Raw genomic sequence first — 19,031 nt, 5'->3', positions numbered from 1 at the left:
TGCATTCATAAAGAAAACACACACTAATCACATTAAAAAAAGACTTGCAATTAATCAATGAACATAAAAAAATGTGGGATAAAAAATTAATATAACAAAAAATTAATGATTGAGGGTTAGGAGTCGTTCGCCGTTGGGGAGGATCTAAGGTCTTGCAATCACGAGCGACACAAATGAAGAACTTTGAAGAAGGGTCTGCTAACGAGCATTTACCCAAGGGGACAACATGACTTAACTTATTTACTTCCTTCAATGTCCTTACAGATCAATTGTGATCCATGATCTCGATCAGATAGCGCCTATAGTTGACTCTATCGCTGACTTCAGTTTGATACCAAGTACAATTCTGTCTCTATCAACAGCCTCCTTCTAGGACTAATGAATAGTCAATAACTAGTTGTACAGTCGAAATATGACATTTTCTCCGGAATAATCCATAAAATATGACATAAGAGACCACTCATTTAACCAGGAAATCGACTTTTTGACAAACCTCGTTATGTAATAAGTTAACGGTCCCTTAACAATGTTGCAAAATCTGTGATGCGGACACTAGTGTTTTTGGAAATGCCATTTGCGATATCGTTTGGCGCTTATGCAACGGAACAATAAAGGTTTGAACATCAATGTCTTAGTCGATCAAAAGCCATAATTAACTACCCAAATGAAATGCCACCTTCCGTGAAGGCTCTCCTATTTAGCCATATGGTTCCCAAATTTAATAAGAGAACAGTTTTGTGATTTCAAAAGCTCCATAGAGTCCTCTTTAATTGTGTCGCTCGGGTCAACAATTCAAACAAGACAATTTCGAACAAAATGATAAAATTTGACAAAAGGGGAAAGAGGGTACACAGAATATGTGAACGACACCTCATAATGTTGTAGGGAATCAATTCGAAGTATTAAGGAAAAAAAACTAAAAAATCACTATTAGATTGATGCATCATTAAAAAATACTAAATGTGAGTGATTAAATCTAAAAAAAAATAAATAAAAAATTCGCTAAAAATAGTGACTGCTTGATATTAGTGATCTCTTGTCACTAGAACCCAAATCAAGCATATGTTTACAAGACATTTTAATTACTTAATATAATTCATTTAGCAGACAGAGATGAAAAAATAATAGAAAATCATTCGGAGATCATTAAATGTGTTCATAAATCTAAAAGTAAACATATATGTACATGCCAGCATATATCATAATAACATAAAAGCATTTCCGTTACAAATTTCCATTACATACGTTCTGTGAATTGTCAATTACGGTCATCTTCTTCGGTTAAATGGAATAAGTTGAACTAATTTTAACTTTTTTTTGGAACTAATTCATGCAAAATCATTCAAAAAAGCGATCAACCGAGTATACACACATGCATCCATTAAACTGTCCCCCAAGAAATTTTTAAATATACAATAACTGCACTTTAAGTTTGAAATAGATAATTTTAAATGAACTAAATAGATGTCGTGCAATAGATGAAACTTAATAAATATAATGATAAATAATAAGATTGCTTAAATAGAATCATCATAGCGAAAAAAAAAAAAAAGGAGAATACTTTGGTAATCTTATCTCTCATTTTCGAATCCTTCACCCAAAAAAAAAAGAAATGAAACTAATATCAATGAATCTATAGATGAGAAAACTAGTAAGAAGATGAAAATAGACTAACTCGATTTCCCAAACAGACAAGAGGCAAGCTCATGAGTAAGGCTCACAAAATTGAGCATGCTTAATTAAGTATTATCATGCCTGAGTGGACAACTTGACATAATGTCTAGTTAATGACTAGATCGACGGTGGATTAATAACATTTTCTCCGGAACGTTCCGAAAAATTTGTCATTAATTAACCTTGAGTCTATTTATTAACTAGATATTTTGTCAAGTTGTCCACTCCGAAAGAGCACAATCAATTAGGTGAGGATGCCCATCCGAATAGCACATAGTTGGTTAATCGATCCAAAATTCGACACCAGATTGGAGTGTCTCCCGAACAGAACAACGTGTTCACTAAGGAACTGCTCAGTTGTTATATTAACCATAAGATACGAAGCTGCTCTGACGGTACCATGAAGGCTGATTTCTATTCATTTTTATGACGAAAAATACAGTTAACCGCATTGCGCCGCTCGGAAATCTGAAAATTTAACAATAGAGTCACTCAGTCCTGTTAAATCGGAGTCAAAATTAAGCCGACAGCAGATCGATACCAAGCGGACATGACTCTCTTCTTTAATCCAAGTTAGAGTCAACCAACCTGGGACCGGATTTATGATCGATTAACTGATTTGTCCTCTAGCATACGAGCATGTGGTCAATGAGCTTTAACGGTACCTCGTGAGTATTCTAATTGAAACCTTAATAGACTCAGTGAGCATATGCTTGTTAGAGATGCTATTCGGGTCATTGTCTGTTAGGGATTAAAATTTACAATAAATCGGATAAAAAACTTTAAGATTTAAGACAGTTTATGATTTAACATAATTTCAATACAAATGAGATTGCTAACCAGATTCATGAATTACAGTTATTATGCTTATCTATGAATTATCTGGAAGTAATATAGCAACAGTTCGAATGAATCGATGCCTTTTGACACTAAAAAACCAAATAGAGACATGCAGAAACCTCATTCGGATCATTTGGTTCTTTCTTTAAATACAAAAATAATAATGATCATATATGTAACATTAAGCATGCATGCATAACATCAAAGTTTAGAAATCACATTTCTGTAATAAGAACAAATTTTAATTTTTGAGCTAATTCAAGAACAATTCATTTCTTGAGCATAAAAAAAGTTGTAGATTTAATCAAAAAAATAATAATGGCTACATCCTTAGTAACTTTGTCAAATAAGAACCAGTTTTACTGATCGAAAAATCAGAAAATATATCGAATTTTATGTGTATAATAATATGTTTAATTGAAAAACATTTATTTCTTATTAAACATTATTGCGTGTTGATTTTTTAGTGATATATAACAAAAAAAAAGTACATTTAAATTCTTTCCAATGTCAAACAAAACTGAAATATTCATCTTTAAAAAAATATATTTAACATTTTTCACATTTGTATGGGATTGATATAGTAACCCGGAAAGCACATGGCGTAGAAATGGTCGAAAATCTGGTACCAGGGTATCGTAACTCTGGCTCCAGACCAGATTCAGTGTAATCTAGAACCAGGATATCGTGACTATCAATCCTGATTTAATTCGATGAAAACTAGCCCCAGACCCGATCAGACAAGGGGTATGTTTATGAGTATACTCACAAATCTGAACATGCACATGAAACCAAAGCAAGACTAACGTGACAGTGGTTCCATATTAGATTCAACAATATCCGACACAAGGTCAGCTTGACTCTGGGTTCAAGCCAAATTCAACCTGATGGGCAACCTGTTTGCTGCGACACTGCAGTGTGACACTAAAATTTATAGGAAATGTCATGAACCGAATGCCGTGTAAGATATCTGTCGGAGCTTAAAACTAAGATATGCCTCGAAAAGACACAGGTTGCCCACCACCAAGGTTGGCTCGAGCGACATAATACGTCACGGTATTGTTAGATCAGTTTCGCGACATACTCAAAGCATGAAATCGAGATGGGGTCGAGTAGACTCAAGTCGACTTTTTCATACAAAATCCGAGTCGACTTTGAGTTCTGGTCTTACCGCTAGTACGATGATCAGGAGATACCCTAGGAAACACGTTGCACTGTCTGTGAGGATTTTTGGTCATATCTACGCTATGTGCCTTCCGCAGCACAATTGATCCAGATGTGAATTTCTCAAGCTGTTAAAGAAAAAGACGTTATTAATTGGACATTTCTAAAAGATAGAAGATTAAATTTTTGAAAATTCAATCTAGTCTTACATATAATGTATAGATCTGATAAAAAAAAAACTTAGTTATATATAAGTTATCCTTGAGGAAATTTATTTGATTTTTTGTGATGAATTTTTTTCTAAAAAAATATCTCCAAGAGTTAACTCTCTTTATTAGTTGTGTAGGTAATTTTTTAAAAATGATTGTAAAAGCAACTTGTATATCCAATATCATTTGATTTTAAATTCAATGAAATAAACATGAATCAATAAAAAATACTTTAAAAAATAATTAATCAAAGTTAATTCCTGTCTTTTATTTCACTTGATTTTTAATTATGTTAACGTATTTTACAGACTTAACATTAGTCCAGAGGTCGAAGAAGAATTGAGTTCAGCACAGTTTGCTAAGAATCGATAGAAATTTGTATGAAATGTTATACTTCACAAGAGTCAGCAGAAAAAATTCCATGCTAAATTTAATCGGTTTTTAGCGAATCGGAGCGAATTCAATTCGACTTAGCCTTCTGGATTTCGCCCTCTAAAAATTACAGGATGTGAATGGCTATTTTAAGTTGAATTACTCTAACTACAACTCTACTGATCTACAGTTTTGAAAAAGTTCTCTTTATAGTGTTTTAATTCCTCTATGCTTTCCTTAATATCATCAAGTGCTCGATGCTTCAACTGCTTCTTTGGAGCATTTTTGTAAACAGATGGATTCCAACGTCTACACAATTCTTTAATTGTAGATACATCAACTATCCTGTAATGTAAATGATCATCTACTCGTGGAAAGTACCGTCTAAGAAACATTCGATCCATATAAATAGTATTGCCTGCTAATGGAGTGGATTTTGGACTAACATGTTTTGACAAAAATGACAACATAAGTTCTTCTGCTTTGTCTTCAGTCAATGTCGAATCACGAGAACTTTCGGCTAAATCCTTTAAATTTTCTTTACACCAATCATTCATGCTGTCTAAAGTCTCGTCATTTTGATGAATAACTTCACAAAAATCATCAGAAATCACATTTAACTTTTCATCCGTTACAATCATTGCTGAAAAAGTTGAATAATTATTAATGACATTCATTTCTAGGCATTGATTTACTTACCAACTTGTAGAACACGACATTTTTCAACTTCAAGTCCTGAAAATATTTTTTTTTGTTAATATTCCGAATTTTATGACACTTTGTCTATTTACCTGTCATTTCCATATCCATCCACACCAATTTACTTGCTTCCATCTTTGCTGAAAATTTCCTAAAACTATTAATATAGTTTTTATTCACAACTTTCCTAATAATGCTAAACATGAATGTTTTCAAGTAAAGAACAAAATATAAACAACTTACTGTCTTTCCCCAAAAAGTCAACACGTGTTTTTTTTCACAGCTGTTTTTTCGTAAATTCTGTGACTATATGGTATTTGTTGAATTTAATGATACTGATATTTTGAACAGAATATTATTGAAAAAGTTTCCTAGCATCCTTAGTTAATATTTACATACAAATGCATTGTGATTAACGGATTTTTGATTTTCAAATTTCTAACGTTTATTGATTTTTTAAAAAATAATGTTCTAAAATTAAGTACTAATTGTAAACGTTGATCTCAATAAAAAAATTTAGTTTAAATTAAGTTTTTTAAAGCTTGTGATTTAAATATTAAGTGCAAGAGTGCAGTTATTAACTTATCCGGTTCCTTAGTTTTTTGATATCAAGCAAATGGTCAATTTTGACCAAAAATTATATCTTAAAACTTATAAATAAAAATTTCCTGCAAATTGCTTATTTTATTAACAAAAAATGGTAAGAATAAACATTTCAAGTGATAGGTAAGTGTATTAAAAGTACGTAAACATATAAGAATTAATCACATTGTATATTGAACTGTCCAATTAAGATTTCTTACTTACAGACAAAATTTATCAAAATTTCAATTAATAGTTTTAATCTTATCAATATCCTGTATGTTTGTATACTTTGAAGACATTGATCTTTCAAGTTTTGAATAAAATCAATGGGATAACATAAATTTCACCTCAGTTCTATTTTCTTATTCGAACAAGGAAGAAATATGAAATTGGTTATCGGATTGTTAATTTTCGCGTTAGCTCTTGGTGCTTATTCCCAAGAGGAAACAATAATGAGTGTTCAAGCTGAATTAGGACTTACTCACAGATTTTTCGAAATAGTTATAGGTATCAATCGTGGCCAACTTTCTGCATATAACTATCGCATCACACGTTCAGCTTTGCATGCTTATATGGATACATACCGATTTATTTATGATATTGGCGCAGAAGCCAGAGAGCACATGAATAGCTTAGTTCCAGAAAATGAAAGCCAGCAAGTGTGTCTTAATATATGGATGAGACGTTTTGAACTCCAGAAACTACGGTAATAAATTGTACTAATACTAGTTGCACATTTGGAAGCAATCGGATCTAAGTGCGCTTAGTTCGTCTGCTCCTACCTATGCGTAAATTCTTACGTTTTATTTATCAATTTCGGTTTCTGGTAGATTTGGTCAACGTTTGGCTCGTTGCACAGCAATCGTTAATGACCACATGCACATATTTAATGAGTAAGTACATTTAGGTACATTAGTAAGGACGTTTCCACTAGTGTTTGATTTTCGTTATTAAATTTCAATAAAGATTTGATCCTTAAGTTACAAATATCAATAATTACAGTATTGTCAATGATATCCATTCAAAAGCTCAATGGCAAGCAGCTCAAGTTCAGAACATCGGTTTCAATGTGTTGGCAGAAGCAGAAGTTTATGATGGCGATGAAGACTTTGCAGCCTTAATGAAAACAGATCTTAGAGAAGATATTTTCCGTATCTTAGATTTAGTGGAAGAAGCTACAGATTTCATAGTAAACATTTCCAATAACATTATTGATATCCAAAATGAATTCACACAATGCTATAGACAATTAGAAGAAGATGCTGTGAGAGAAATTCAAATTGAGGTTGATGGTGCAAATTCTTGTGTTTGGACAGTTTAACTTTCCTTACTTTATAAGAAGTCTTATCTAAGCACGTGAAACAGTTTAGTAGAAATAATAAGAAATCGATAAAGCAGAATGTTGATTCCAGTGAACTGATCAAAAAGCCTTTAATTGCTGGAAAAATTACAAACAATTTGAATAAATTTAAAAATCTTAAAAAATTTCAAAAGCTAAATTTAGATAATCTGCAATTTCAGGAGCACATACCGGCACCTATGATCATCTTTATAACTTCTGTTATCTACCCATAAAGTGTCAAAAGATCGAATGATCAAAGTTGATTCTTAACACTCATATGTACATGTCTACTGACATTTTTGAATGAAATAACTTCCCTTTTGATAAGGCATGATTATTTTAATAATTTGTCAATTAAACAGATTAATGAAAGTTTAATCAATTCTGATAAAGATATTTCAAAACTTCCTTTACAAACAAATGTAAGCATAGTACGCATTTATCAGAAAATAACACATTAAAATGAAGTCGTGTGTGTTCTTAGAGAGATATATAAAGGTTACTGCAATAATATTTGTATATCAACGGGATGTATGTCGTTGAATGTCACAGCTTAGGGTTATCATGGTTAAACGAGTATGAACTTTTCACCATAAAGCGAATTTTTGTGACATTTCCATCCGTTTAAATTTTTTTTACTAAATCATAGTACCTAAATCAGGATTAGTGTCTTCGGATCTTGATTGATAGTCGATATAATTGAAATATAAATAAATTACAAATTGGAAAATCATAGTAATCTAAATCAATCTAAGCATTCAAATTCAAAAAACAAAATGGTCATCCGATTAAAATGATGATTTTCCGATTAAAGGATTTTTGATATTCAAATTTCTAACGTTTAGGATTTTTTCAAAAATTATGTTCTGAAATTTAGTGCTTAATGTAAGTATTGATCTGAATTAATTATTTCAGAGCAAATTTAGTGTTTTTAAAGTTTGTGATTTAAATATGAAGTAGAAGTGCGCTATGATATTATCTGGTTCCTAAGTTGTTTTATATCAAGGAAAGGGTCAATTTTGTCCTAAAATATTCTTCAAAGAATGATTTTTCAAATTTGATTTTTTAAATTCTTGAATGAAAATTTGCCGCCAAATGAATATCGTACTACCAAAAAATGGTAAAAATGAACATTTTAAGTGATAAGTGTAATGAAAATTACGTAAACATTTAACAATTAATATTATGTATTAAACTGTGCAATTAAAATTTCTTATTTACAGGGAAAATTTTAATGAAAGTTCTAATCTTATCAATATCCTGTATGTATATATAATTTGAGAGTGATAAAAAAAGTACATTAATCTACAAAATTTTGAATAAATGCAGTCGGATAACATAAATTTCGCTACAGTTTAATTTTGTGATTCGAAGAAGGAACAAATATGAAATTGGTTACCGGATTATTAGTTTTTGCGTTAGCACTCGGTGCTTATTCTCAAGAGGAGACATTACTTACTGTTCAGGATGAATTAGGACTTACTCATAGATTTTTCGAAACCATTATGGGTATCAATCGTGGACAACTTTCTGCATATATTTATCGCATGACAAGAATAGTAATGGATTCTTATTTGAATACATACGAGTTTATTTATGTTAATGGCGCAGAAGCCAGAGAACACATTGCCAGCTTAGTACCAGAAAATCCAGGCCAACAAGAATGTCTTGATACATGGACAAGACGTTTTGAACTCCAGAAACAACGGTAATGAGTTGTAAAAATATGTTTTAAGTTCTTACATAATATTCATTCATTTCTGTTCCCGACAGATTTGGTCAACGTTTGGCACGTTGCATAGGAAACGTTCATCACTTCATGGTTGTATGGAATAAGTAAGTACATTTAAGAATAGAAACAAAAATATCAAATTTAAAAATGATTCAAAAATTTAAAATTGAGTGTAAAAAGTAAACCCAAAAAGTGCGAATTGTTAATAAGCTCTGTAAAGCACGCGAAACCAACTAAGCTGCTAATTATGACTACAGTTATAAATGTTCTCAAAAGTGTTATAAAAGACCTAGACTAATAGTATTTTACAGTGCAAAAATTAAACTAGAGCAAAACTTAAAACTTAATTTTGTTAGGAAGTGTTTAGTTTTCGATATTAAATTAGAATGAAGTCCTTAACTAAAAAATATGAAAAAATCATTTGAATTTTAAAATTAAACTTAAAGTCTAAAGTCGCAAATATCAATAATTACAGTGTTGTCAACGGTCTCCACTCAAACGGTCAATTACAAGCAGCTCAAGTTCAAAACATTGGTTTTAATTTGTTCGCACGCACAACAGCTTATGATGGTCCAGAAGACTTTGCAGCCTTAATGAAAGTAGATCTTAGAGATGCAATTTTCCGTATCTTAGGAGTTGTAGATCAAGTCGAAGAATTTATTAGAAACATCTCAATCGATTTTGATAATATTGAAATTGAATTCACACGATGCGATAGAGAACTTGAAGAAGCTGTTATGAGAGAAATTCAGATTGAGGTTGATGGTGCAAACGCTTGTGTTGGTGCTGGTCCAACTGACCCAAACCCAACACGCAAATAAACTATGTCCGTTTTCCAAAGGTTAGAGAACTTTTTGAAGTATAATTATATTCTCGGGAACTAAGATTAACATTCATAAAATTTGATTCCAAAATATTTAAGATCATTAGAAATTTAGTGAAAATATTGAGAAATCGATAAAGCAGAATTTTGGTCCTACCAATATAAAATTTTCAAACTTCATTTCTATTAGAAGAGATTAAAAGACACTTGAGATCAAAAGATGAAAAAACACGGGTGCGGTAAAGAGATTTTCTCTATAAATAGCTTCAAAAACGTCTCTAATTTCGGGAAAAATTCAAAAAGTTGGTTTTTTAAATAAATTTTAATGTTTTAAAAATATCACAGATATATTTTAATTATATGCGTTCGGAAATCAAGAATCATAAATCTTAAGTAACTACAATTGATTAAATCGCGTGCTGACAAACATCAATTGATTATCCTACAATTTTTTGAGTGCTTCTATTTGAGTAATCAGTGATAAACAGTATCTATGTCAAAGTTGAGCTATATAATGATTGAAATAATCTTAAATAACATGTCGACTGACATTTTTTGAAAGAAATAACTTCCCTTTTGATAAGACATGATTATTTTAAGAACTTGTCAATTGAGCAGATTAATGAAAGTTTAATCATTTTTGATAAAAAATTATTTCAAAGACTTCCTTTACAAACAAATGGAAGCGTAGTGCGATTTTATCAGAAAGTAACACAAGAAAATGCAGTCGTGTGTGAGATATATAAAGCTTCCTGCAATAATATTTGTATTCCAACGGGATGTGTGTCGTTGAATATCACAGGAAGCATATAAAAATTATTAAGCTAAGGGTTTTCTTGATAAACGAGTATGAACATCATAAAGCGAATATTTCGGGACATAGCCATGATTATCATCTGTTTAGATTATACTCGCTAAGTTATAGTACCTGAATCAAGATTACAATGCATCAAGTCGACTTCAAACTCGGATCTAAACTATGTATGCCAAATGCTTTCCTTAAATACTAGCAAGAAATTGTTAAACTGGACATTATGATAAGTGATAAGTGTATTTAAAATTACGTAAACATTTTGAGAATTAATAGCATTGTATATTGAACCGTGCAATTAAGATTTCTTATTTACAGGCCAAATTTATCAAAATTTTAATTAAACATTTCTAATCTTATCAATATCCTGTATGTATACATACTTTGAAAATGATAAAAAACACACTGATCTTCTAAGTTTTGAATAAATGCAGTTGGACAACATAAATTTCGCTACAGTTCTATTTTGTGATTCGAAGAAGGAAGAAATATGAAATTGGTTACCGGATTATTAGTTTTTGCATTAGCACTCGGTGCTTATTCCCAAGAGGATACATTTTTGAGTGTTCAGGATGAGTTAGGTCTCACACACAGATTTTTCGAAACCATTATGGGTATCAATCGTGGCCAACTTTCTGCATATATCTATCGCATCACAAGAGCACTTTTGAATTCTCATATGGATACATACGAATTTATTTTTGTTAATGGCGGAGAAGCCAGAGATCACATTACAAGCTTAGTACCAGAAAATCCAGGCCAACAAGAATGCCTTGACCAATGGATCAGACGTTTTGAACTCCAAAAACAAAGGTAATGACTTGTAACTTGCTATTTAAGTTATTACATAATATTCACTCATTTCTGTTCCCAACAGATTTGGTCAACGTTTGGCTCGTTGCATTGGAAGTATACACAACTACTTGAATATCTGGAACAAGTAAGTACAATTTGAACTTATGTGTAAAATCTAAACAAACTAAGGTGAAAATTATGAGTGTAATTACAAATGTGTTAAAACGTGCAAAAAATCTAGTGTTTGTGCTCAAAAGATCAAAGATCTAATCTAAAATTTGAAATGTCATCTAAAGTTGTGAATATCAATAATTACAGTGTTGTCAATACCCTCCACTCAAATGGTCAATTGCAAGCAGCTCAAGTTCAAAACATCGGTTTCAACTTGTTTGCACGCACAACAGTTTATGATGGTCCAGAAGACTTAGCAGCCTTAATGAAAGTAGATCTTAGAGACGCAATTTTCCGTATCTTAGGAATTGTAGATCAAGTTGAAGAATTCATTTCAAACATCTCAATCGATATTGATAACATTGAAATTGACTTTGTAAGATGTGATAGAGAACTTGAGGAAGCTGTAATGAGAGAAATTCAATTCGAGGTTGATGGTGCAAATGCTTGTGTAGGAGCTGGTCCAACTGACCCAAATCCAACACGCAAATAAACTATGTCCGTTTTCCAAAGATTAGAGAATTTTTTGAAGTATATTCTCGAGATTCAAGATTAACATAAGTATTGGGCTGTTTTTTGCTGATTTGCTAAAATTTCGGTTCCAATCATTTGAAATTTAGTAAAATCTTATCCTAGCACGTGTAACAATTTAGTAGAAATAGTGAGAAATCGATAAAGCAGAATGTTGCTTCCACTGATGAATGCACTTCATTTCTATCAATTCCTCCTTAATTACGCAAAATTTGCTCTAATTTCATTTCAAAAATATCTCTTATCTCGGGAAAAGAAAATATTTTTTTTTTAATAAATTTTAAAATCTTAAAAATATCACAGACATATTTTAATTTTATGGGTTTTGACATCCTAGTCATGCTTAAGAGTAATATCAAATTTAGATAAACTTCAATCTGAAGAAGGTTTCTTCAATATCGCGAGTTCATACAGGTTTCCTCGATATCGCGGTCTAGCAAAATTTACGGTTCAGCCAACTCCCATCCTATTCCCACGTCGAAAAAGCCAATTCTCTGGAATTAGGAATTGATGATGACAGGAACTTCACAAAAATTGTGGTAAGTATTGATACTAAAAATAGAATTTAATAAATTACAAGTCAAACCATAAAGACCAAATGAAACCATTTTTGAAAGCAAGGAACTGTCTCGCTAGGTAAAGATCAAAAGTATGTCTGCTAGTTCATACCATAGTCGTTATTGAAGAAATTGTTTTCCTCTCGATAAGATATGAGTACCTAAGTATCTACAAAAAAAACGTTATCAATAAGCAGATTAGTGAAATTTTATATTTTAAAACTTCATGAATGAATAAAAATGTGTTGGAATGTTATCAACAGTAGAATATCGGGATATAAGTGCTCACTAGTATTTTTTGATACTATATATAGAAATATTTTTTAATAGTATTTCACATTTCTTATAAAACAATATGTATTTCGGACTGCCGATAGAGAAATTTATGTAATTTTAGCAATATATAATGAGTATGAGATATAAATAAGTTACTGTTAGAGGCATGGTTGTTCGTAATTGGAGAGTGGCGCATTCTTTACTATTTAAAGCTATTATTAGCATGAAATTTGAATTTTTGATATTTAGCACTTCCATTGGAGAAAAATTATCATAATTTCATCAAAATTTCATTAAAGAAAACTTCCATTGGGTTCGAAGAAGAACCGCAGGACTGCATTACCTGCATTTTAGATGCGCAGACCTACAGTATCCGATTGTACCTTATACTTCGTCCAAGGTCGCAGTCCCGCATTATTCGGCTGTACTTTATAGTTTGTCTAAGACTGCAGACCTTCAATCAGTATAAAAGTCGTCCAGTGTGAAGGACTTCTGTATTCGTCTTTACCTTATAGTTCGTTCCAAGACTGCAGATCTCAATGTTTTGGTACCATACAGTTTGTTTAATGATAACCGCAGACATGCAGTTTTGGAAGACTAAAAATCTTAAACGGAACTCCTTTATAAATAGATTAGAATTTGTCTAGACTTGCAAAATGTAGACATAGCAGCATTTTGTCATTCTTCTTATAAAAATGGGTTAAAGAGATAAGCACGTGAAACTTAAGAACTTAATAGCAGCATACATTGAACGGTGCAATTGAAATTTATCATTTAGGTAAAAGTTATCAAGAAATTAATTAAAATTTTTAATCTTATCAATATCCTGTATGTACATATTAAATAATTTTTTTTAAAAGATGATAAAAGTTTGGTTCTTTGCGAAACTTCCAAGTTTTAAATAAATGCGTTGGGAAAATAGTAAGTTTGCTTTAGTTCTGTTTTGTGATTTGAAGAAGGAACAAAAATGAAATTGATTACTGGATTGTTAGTTTTTGCTTTTGCACTTGGTGCTTATTCCCAAGAGGAGACATTATTGAGTGTTCAAGATGAGTTGGGACTTACTCACAGATTCTTCGAAACCCTTATGGGAATTAATCGTGGACAACTTTCCTCATACATTTATCGCGTCTCACGTGCAGTTTTAGATTCTCATATGGAAACATACGAATTTATTTATGTTAATGGCGCAGAAGCTAGAGATACAATCAATAGCTTACAACCACAAAATCCAGGACAAGAACAATGTATTGATCAATGGAGAAGACGTTTTGAACTCCAGAAACAACGGTAATTAATTACATCGAATGACATGTTACGTAACAGATTTTAAAAACTTCTATTTTTGGCAGTTTTGGACAACGTTTGGCTCGTTGCTTAGGAAATGTTAACAATTACTTGTCAATCTGGAATAAGTAAGTAATCCTGCAAGTTTATTTTGAATATTGTTCTAAAATTGTGAATATCAATAATTACAGTGTTGTCAACAATCTCCACTCAAATGGACAAACACAAGCAGCTCAAGTTCAAAACATCGGTTTCAATTTGTTCGCACGCACAACAGTTTATGATGGTCCAGAAGACTTAGCTGCCTTAATGAAGAGAGATCTTAGAGACTCAATCTTCCGTATCTTAGGAGTTGTAGACCAAGTTGAAGATTTCATCTCAAACATTTCCATCAACATTGGTGATATTGAATTTGAATTTGTACGTTGTGATAAGGAACTTGAAGATGCCGTTATGAGAGAAATTCAATTTGAAATTGATGGTGCTAATGCTTGCGTTGGAGGTGGAAACCCAACTGACCCAAATCCAACACTCTAAATTTCTGGATTCCATTTTTCTAAAGATTTGAGAAATCTTTGAAATAGAGTATAATTATGAAATACGGATTCAATAATTACTGATAACAAGGCAGGTATGAACATTATCGTTAAAGCAGAATTTATCATACTTGATTAGGGGAAATTGATTAGATTCAATATTTCCTTTATAATTATAACTTCAATTTCCGCATTTCAACTTACTTTGACCAATTTTGTTCTGTATTTCAAAGATATCTCTGATCTTTTTTTGAAAAAAAAAAATCATTATTTTTAAAGCAAAAACTTTAAATAAATTTTTAAAAAATCAAATATCATAAGCAGAGCTCGAAGTCGACTCGAAGTTTAAATGGAGTCGAGTCGACTTTTCCATACAAAATTCGAATCGAATTCGAGCTCGGATTAAAAGCATTATTCTTTCGATGTACAAATCGGATATTTAAATACGTATTAAGGTATTGAGTGTAATTCATCGATTCAATGATTCATAAAGAGGAAGGTGAGTATAATATCCTTTTAAATTGTTTGCTAATTAATTGATTATCATTATCAGATGACATACATCATTCGAAACCGGAAATGATTATATAAAGACACATAACATGTGAAAACCATGTTTTTAAGAGTTTGCCCTACTTAGATATACTAGTTGGGTCTGGTATTGAGAGCATGATCCTTGTCTGCTAGGGTATGATTCATTAGCCTTGATGCTAGGGTATGACTTCTTTACTAGAGTAAGATTCAATTAACCCTCTTTTGAACCTAAACGTGAGTAATATCTAGTTATTTTATAATCTAAAACTATAATTTCAAGGATTTATCAATTAGTAAGGAACTAATATGATCAACATTAAATAGTAATATTGATAAATTTCTCTTCAAGTTATCAAAAACTAGCAATTTAGACACATCACAAAAATTGCTCTAATGATAAGGTCCCAAATATATATTTTTCAAATTGTCAATGAGGAGATTAATATAAATTTAATCAGTTTTGATAACAAATACTCAAGCTTGCAACTTCCATGAATGAGTGCCAGATTTTATCAATAAAAGTATTTGTTTTTGTATGGATTGCATGTATGTGTGTCTATACTTTACCAAAAGAATTAGAGTTAATAGGTAGATTTCCGGTATTACGCATGAACTATAGATGGACTTTGATAGATTTTGACCCAAAGATCCCAATAGATCAGGATAATTAGATTATAAACTATTGACTATCCATAATATTACGTAAAGTATCAATAGTAGCATACATTTAAAGGTACAATTAAATGATATAAAATTTAGAAAAAAATATAATCTTATCAATATCCTGTAACTACAAAATTACGAACTATAGTAGTGATAACATTTTTGAACTTCGAGGTTTTAAATAAATATGACCGGATAATAGTTAGTTTGACTTAGTTTTGTGTTTTTAGTTGACGAAAAGACAAAAAAATGAAATTAATCACCGGATTGTTAGTTTTTGCTTTTGCACTTGGTGCTTACTCCCAAGAGGAGACAATAATGAGTGTTCAAGATGAGTTGGCACATACACACAGATTCTTTGAAACTTTGATGGGCTTGAATCGTGGACAACTTTCCTCATACATTTATCGCGTTTCACGTGCAGTTTTAGATTCTCATATGGATACATATGAATTTATCTATACTAATGGTGCAGAAGCTAGAAATACAATCAATAACTTAGTTCCACAAACTCCAGCACAAGAACAATGTATTGATCAATGGAGAAGACGTTTTGAACTCCAGAAACAACGGTAATATACAGCATCAAGCTTCATATTGAGTTACGTAAGATATTAAACCTTTAAATTCCTCAGATTCGGTCAACGTTTAGCTCGTTGCGTTGGACATGTCAACAATATTTTACTCACATGGAATAGGTAAATTTTGAGTTAATTTTGACAGACAAGCTGATTATGGATTTAAAAAATTTATAGTTTCGTCAACAATCTCCACCGTGACGGTCAATTAAAGACAGCACAAATCCAGAACATTGGTTTCAATTTGTTTGCACGCTCATCAGTTTACGATGGTTCCGAAAACTTTGCAGCTCTTATGAAAACAGATCTTAGAGATGTCATCTTCCGTGCATTGGGATTGGTTGGTCAAGTTGAGGAATTCGTCAATAACATCTCAATTGATATTGAAAACATTGAATTTGACTTTTTAAAATGCGATAAGGATCTTGAAGCAGATGTTGTAGCAGAAATTGCATTCGAATTATCTGGTGCACAAGCATGTGTTGGAGGTGGAAGCCCAATCGATCCAGATCCTTCACAACAATAAATTTAATCATTTCCGTTCAAACCTGTTATCACAAAATTGGTCTATTGATAAAAGACAATAAAAGTTTTTAATACTATCAAGACGTTTTAATAACTTAAATGCCATTTTTTTTTATTTTCAATTCCGTTAACCAAGATTAGATTAGATATAATTAAGAGTACACTTGTTGCCATATCTACTCGTTACGTATTTTGGCCAATTCACTTCCCGGTTGTTAGAGATTATTTCGTCAATAGTCAAGTTTAGTTGTTGAAGTACACTTTGGATGTTTTATACTTGAATCTACTTGATTTATTGGTTTCTTTAATTTTTAAAGGAAATGACTTTTGTTGATGTTATACAAGCCATAATCTTGTGAATTTAATTTCCTGTTCAAAGATTAGACTTAATTCATTTTTTTGAAATTGAAAGCTTTTTAAAGCTTTAAAAACTTTTCCTTTTTTGGGATTATGGAAAGAAATTCAAAAATTAGTTTGATAAGTCCTTATCTTTATCACATAATTGAATCGTGGTAATACGAATTCTTTATTATGTTATCAAAGTTATTAGTACAAATAAAACAGTAATAATTAGTAGACATTCAGTTTTCACACAAAACTTCTAAGAACTAGAAGCAATGAACTTTATATATTTGATCAGTGCATTAATTGCCTTAATGCACATTCCATCGTATTCATCTGCTACAATGACTATGAGGGAAGAATTACTTAAAGCTCAAAATGAACTTAATATAGCTTTTGAATTTAATGAATTGTACTTGATGCAATTCACAGATTTGTGGATGAATAACTTAACACTATTAAGTAGCGATCACTTTGTACCAGGTTTTTTAAAGGCTCGATCAGAATTATTAGACATAAATGAGGAAACAACTTCATTCATGAGTTCTATTGAACCAAGTGTTTGTAAGGACAGAGCAGAACATTTATGGAACAGACAATTCTCAATGATTGGAGGTCGACTTCAGACTTGCATGAGAATTACGAAGAGAATAGTTGGTGCTGAGATCGATGACGTGTAACTATCATAACTTAAGTGCTCAAAGTCGACTTGACTCCATATAGAAGTCAAATCGACTTCAAGCTCTGTTACTTATTATAAGATTAAGTCTGCTTATTAATTGATCATTTTGATTTTAGAAACTTGCACATTCCAAATGCACAAAGATTAGTAGTCCATACACCAAATCAAGGCTTGAACATTTTATCTCAAAATTCAATATTTGAGCCTTCAGGTCATTTATATCGCTTAATCAATAATCGCCTTAGAGATTTGCTTGGTCGCGCAGTGCGTGAGTAATTTATGAATGTTTAGATCAGTGGTGGGCAACCTGTGGACCGCGGCACACTAGTGTGACGATAGAAATTTATGGAAATGCCATGAACTGTATGGCTTACCACCAAAGTGTGCCATGAAAAATATAAGGTTGCCCATCACTGGTAAAGATGGACATTAAATTTAAATGACCTAATTGTCTTTTTTAGCCTGGATCAGAATAATGGATGAACTTGTAGACTTATTCTTCCATCATATTCACACAGCAGAAATTATGGTTCAAAGGTAAATGACATAGAATACAATATTATTAAAAAATTGACTTTCCTAAATTGGATGACATGCATGCATTTGCAGATGCCATGATTCAGTGGTTGCTGGATTTCGACAAGAAGCTGAAAATCATCGCAACATGATTAAAAATTGTTAAACACTTACACATTGACCAATTGAACATCTTGAACATTCAAAAAAGGAGCATTTGAAAATTATTTTTGGATGTCCTTATTACTTTTTACGTTTTGCTGGCTGCTTTCGAGCTGGAGCTGGTTCAGAATCATCAGATTCCTCAGTAACAGACTTTTCAACATCATCATCATCTGTTCCTTCCTCATCCGAAATTAAATCATCATCACCTGAATCATCGTCTACCGGCAAATTTTTCTGTTTTGCCAGATCCAATAAAAACTTTTTAGTTTTCTTCTGCTCATCAATCTTTCCTTCCAATTTCTTATTCTTTTCTTTCAATTTCTGAACTTTTTCGACTGTTTCTTCTGTCTTTTTCTTCGATTTGTCTCGAGATTTTTTGACGGACTAAAGAAAATTTTTGGCTTTTTTCATTTTTAAATGTTATTATGACTTACAATACTCACATCGTTGTTTCTCTTCCGTTTATCAACATACGCTGAGTCACCAGACTCCTCACTAACTTTTGCTTTCTTGCTTTTCGGTGGCATTTTTTTCAATTAACTTTTGGGATAAAACAACTTGTTCGCCTTCTTGTTTTATAAAATTTTTTCTCAATAAAATGGTGAAATTCAAAAATTTTATT

At 31.5% G+C, this 19,031-nt stretch overlaps 7 protein-coding genes across 7 annotated transcripts; 5 read left to right on the top strand and 2 right to left on the bottom strand.

Annotated features, from left to right (window-relative positions):
• Positions 1-4,127: 4,127 nt before the first annotated feature.
• On the bottom strand, positions 4,128-5,203 carry LOC139085866 (oligoribonuclease). The gene is made up of 3 exons (XM_070634050.1): positions 5,051-5,203; positions 4,959-4,994; positions 4,128-4,902 (listed from the first exon to the last, which is right to left on the bottom strand). The coding sequence occupies exons 1-3, from the start codon at positions 5,160-5,162 to the stop codon at positions 4,436-4,438; spliced, it is 615 nt and encodes a 204-aa protein (XP_070490151.1). The 5' UTR covers positions 5,163-5,203; the 3' UTR covers positions 4,128-4,435.
• Positions 5,204-5,883: 680 nt separating this feature from the next.
• Positions 5,884-7,036, top strand: LOC139085837 (uncharacterized). The gene is made up of 3 exons (XM_070634006.1): positions 5,884-6,249; positions 6,374-6,436; positions 6,546-7,036. The coding sequence occupies exons 1-3, from the start codon at positions 5,927-5,929 to the stop codon at positions 6,862-6,864; spliced, it is 705 nt and encodes a 234-aa protein (XP_070490107.1). The 5' UTR covers positions 5,884-5,926; the 3' UTR covers positions 6,865-7,036.
• Positions 7,037-8,228: 1,192 nt separating this feature from the next.
• On the top strand, positions 8,229-9,779 carry LOC139085877 (uncharacterized). Its single transcript, XM_070634058.1, has 3 exons — positions 8,229-8,593; positions 8,659-8,721; positions 9,093-9,779. Exons 1-3 carry the CDS (start codon positions 8,271-8,273, stop codon positions 9,436-9,438), a joined length of 732 nt encoding a protein of 243 aa, XP_070490159.1. The 5' UTR covers positions 8,229-8,270; the 3' UTR covers positions 9,439-9,779.
• Positions 9,780-10,681: 902 nt separating this feature from the next.
• Positions 10,682-12,045, top strand: LOC139085878 (uncharacterized). Its single transcript, XM_070634059.1, has 3 exons — positions 10,682-11,064; positions 11,129-11,191; positions 11,365-12,045. The coding sequence occupies exons 1-3, from the start codon at positions 10,742-10,744 to the stop codon at positions 11,708-11,710; spliced, it is 732 nt and encodes a 243-aa protein (XP_070490160.1). The 5' UTR covers positions 10,682-10,741; the 3' UTR covers positions 11,711-12,045.
• A 1,452-nt stretch (positions 12,046-13,497) lies between these two features.
• On the top strand, positions 13,498-14,716 carry LOC139085874 (uncharacterized). Its single transcript, XM_070634055.1, has 3 exons — positions 13,498-13,871; positions 13,934-13,996; positions 14,060-14,716. Exons 1-3 carry the CDS (start codon positions 13,549-13,551, stop codon positions 14,403-14,405), a joined length of 732 nt encoding a protein of 243 aa, XP_070490156.1. The 5' UTR covers positions 13,498-13,548; the 3' UTR covers positions 14,406-14,716.
• Positions 14,717-14,852: 136 nt separating this feature from the next.
• On the top strand, positions 14,853-19,029 carry LOC139085873 (uncharacterized). Its single transcript, XM_070634054.1, has 6 exons — positions 14,853-16,173; positions 16,237-16,299; positions 16,357-17,722; positions 17,845-17,996; positions 18,190-18,265; positions 18,338-19,029. The coding sequence occupies exons 1-3, from the start codon at positions 15,851-15,853 to the stop codon at positions 16,703-16,705; spliced, it is 735 nt and encodes a 244-aa protein (XP_070490155.1). The 5' UTR covers positions 14,853-15,850; the 3' UTR covers positions 16,706-17,722; positions 17,845-17,996; positions 18,190-18,265; positions 18,338-19,029.
• Positions 16,786-19,014, bottom strand: LOC139085875 (CCAAT/enhancer-binding protein homolog 2-like). Its single transcript, XM_070634056.1, has 2 exons — positions 18,853-19,014; positions 16,786-18,793 (listed from the first exon to the last, which is right to left on the bottom strand). Exons 1-2 carry the CDS (start codon positions 18,934-18,936, stop codon positions 18,488-18,490), a joined length of 390 nt encoding a protein of 129 aa, XP_070490157.1. The 5' UTR covers positions 18,937-19,014; the 3' UTR covers positions 16,786-18,487.
• Positions 19,030-19,031: the final 2 nt, after the last annotated feature.

This window comes from Chironomus tepperi, unplaced genomic scaffold (assembly GCF_022539635.2).
Source record: "Chironomus tepperi strain 1889 unplaced genomic scaffold, CSIRO-AGI_Ctep_v1 contig_84, whole genome shotgun sequence".
Lineage (NCBI taxonomy): Eukaryota > Metazoa > Arthropoda > Insecta > Diptera > Chironomidae > Chironomus > Chironomus tepperi.
This window is presented reverse-complemented; position numbering and strand designations above follow the sequence as displayed.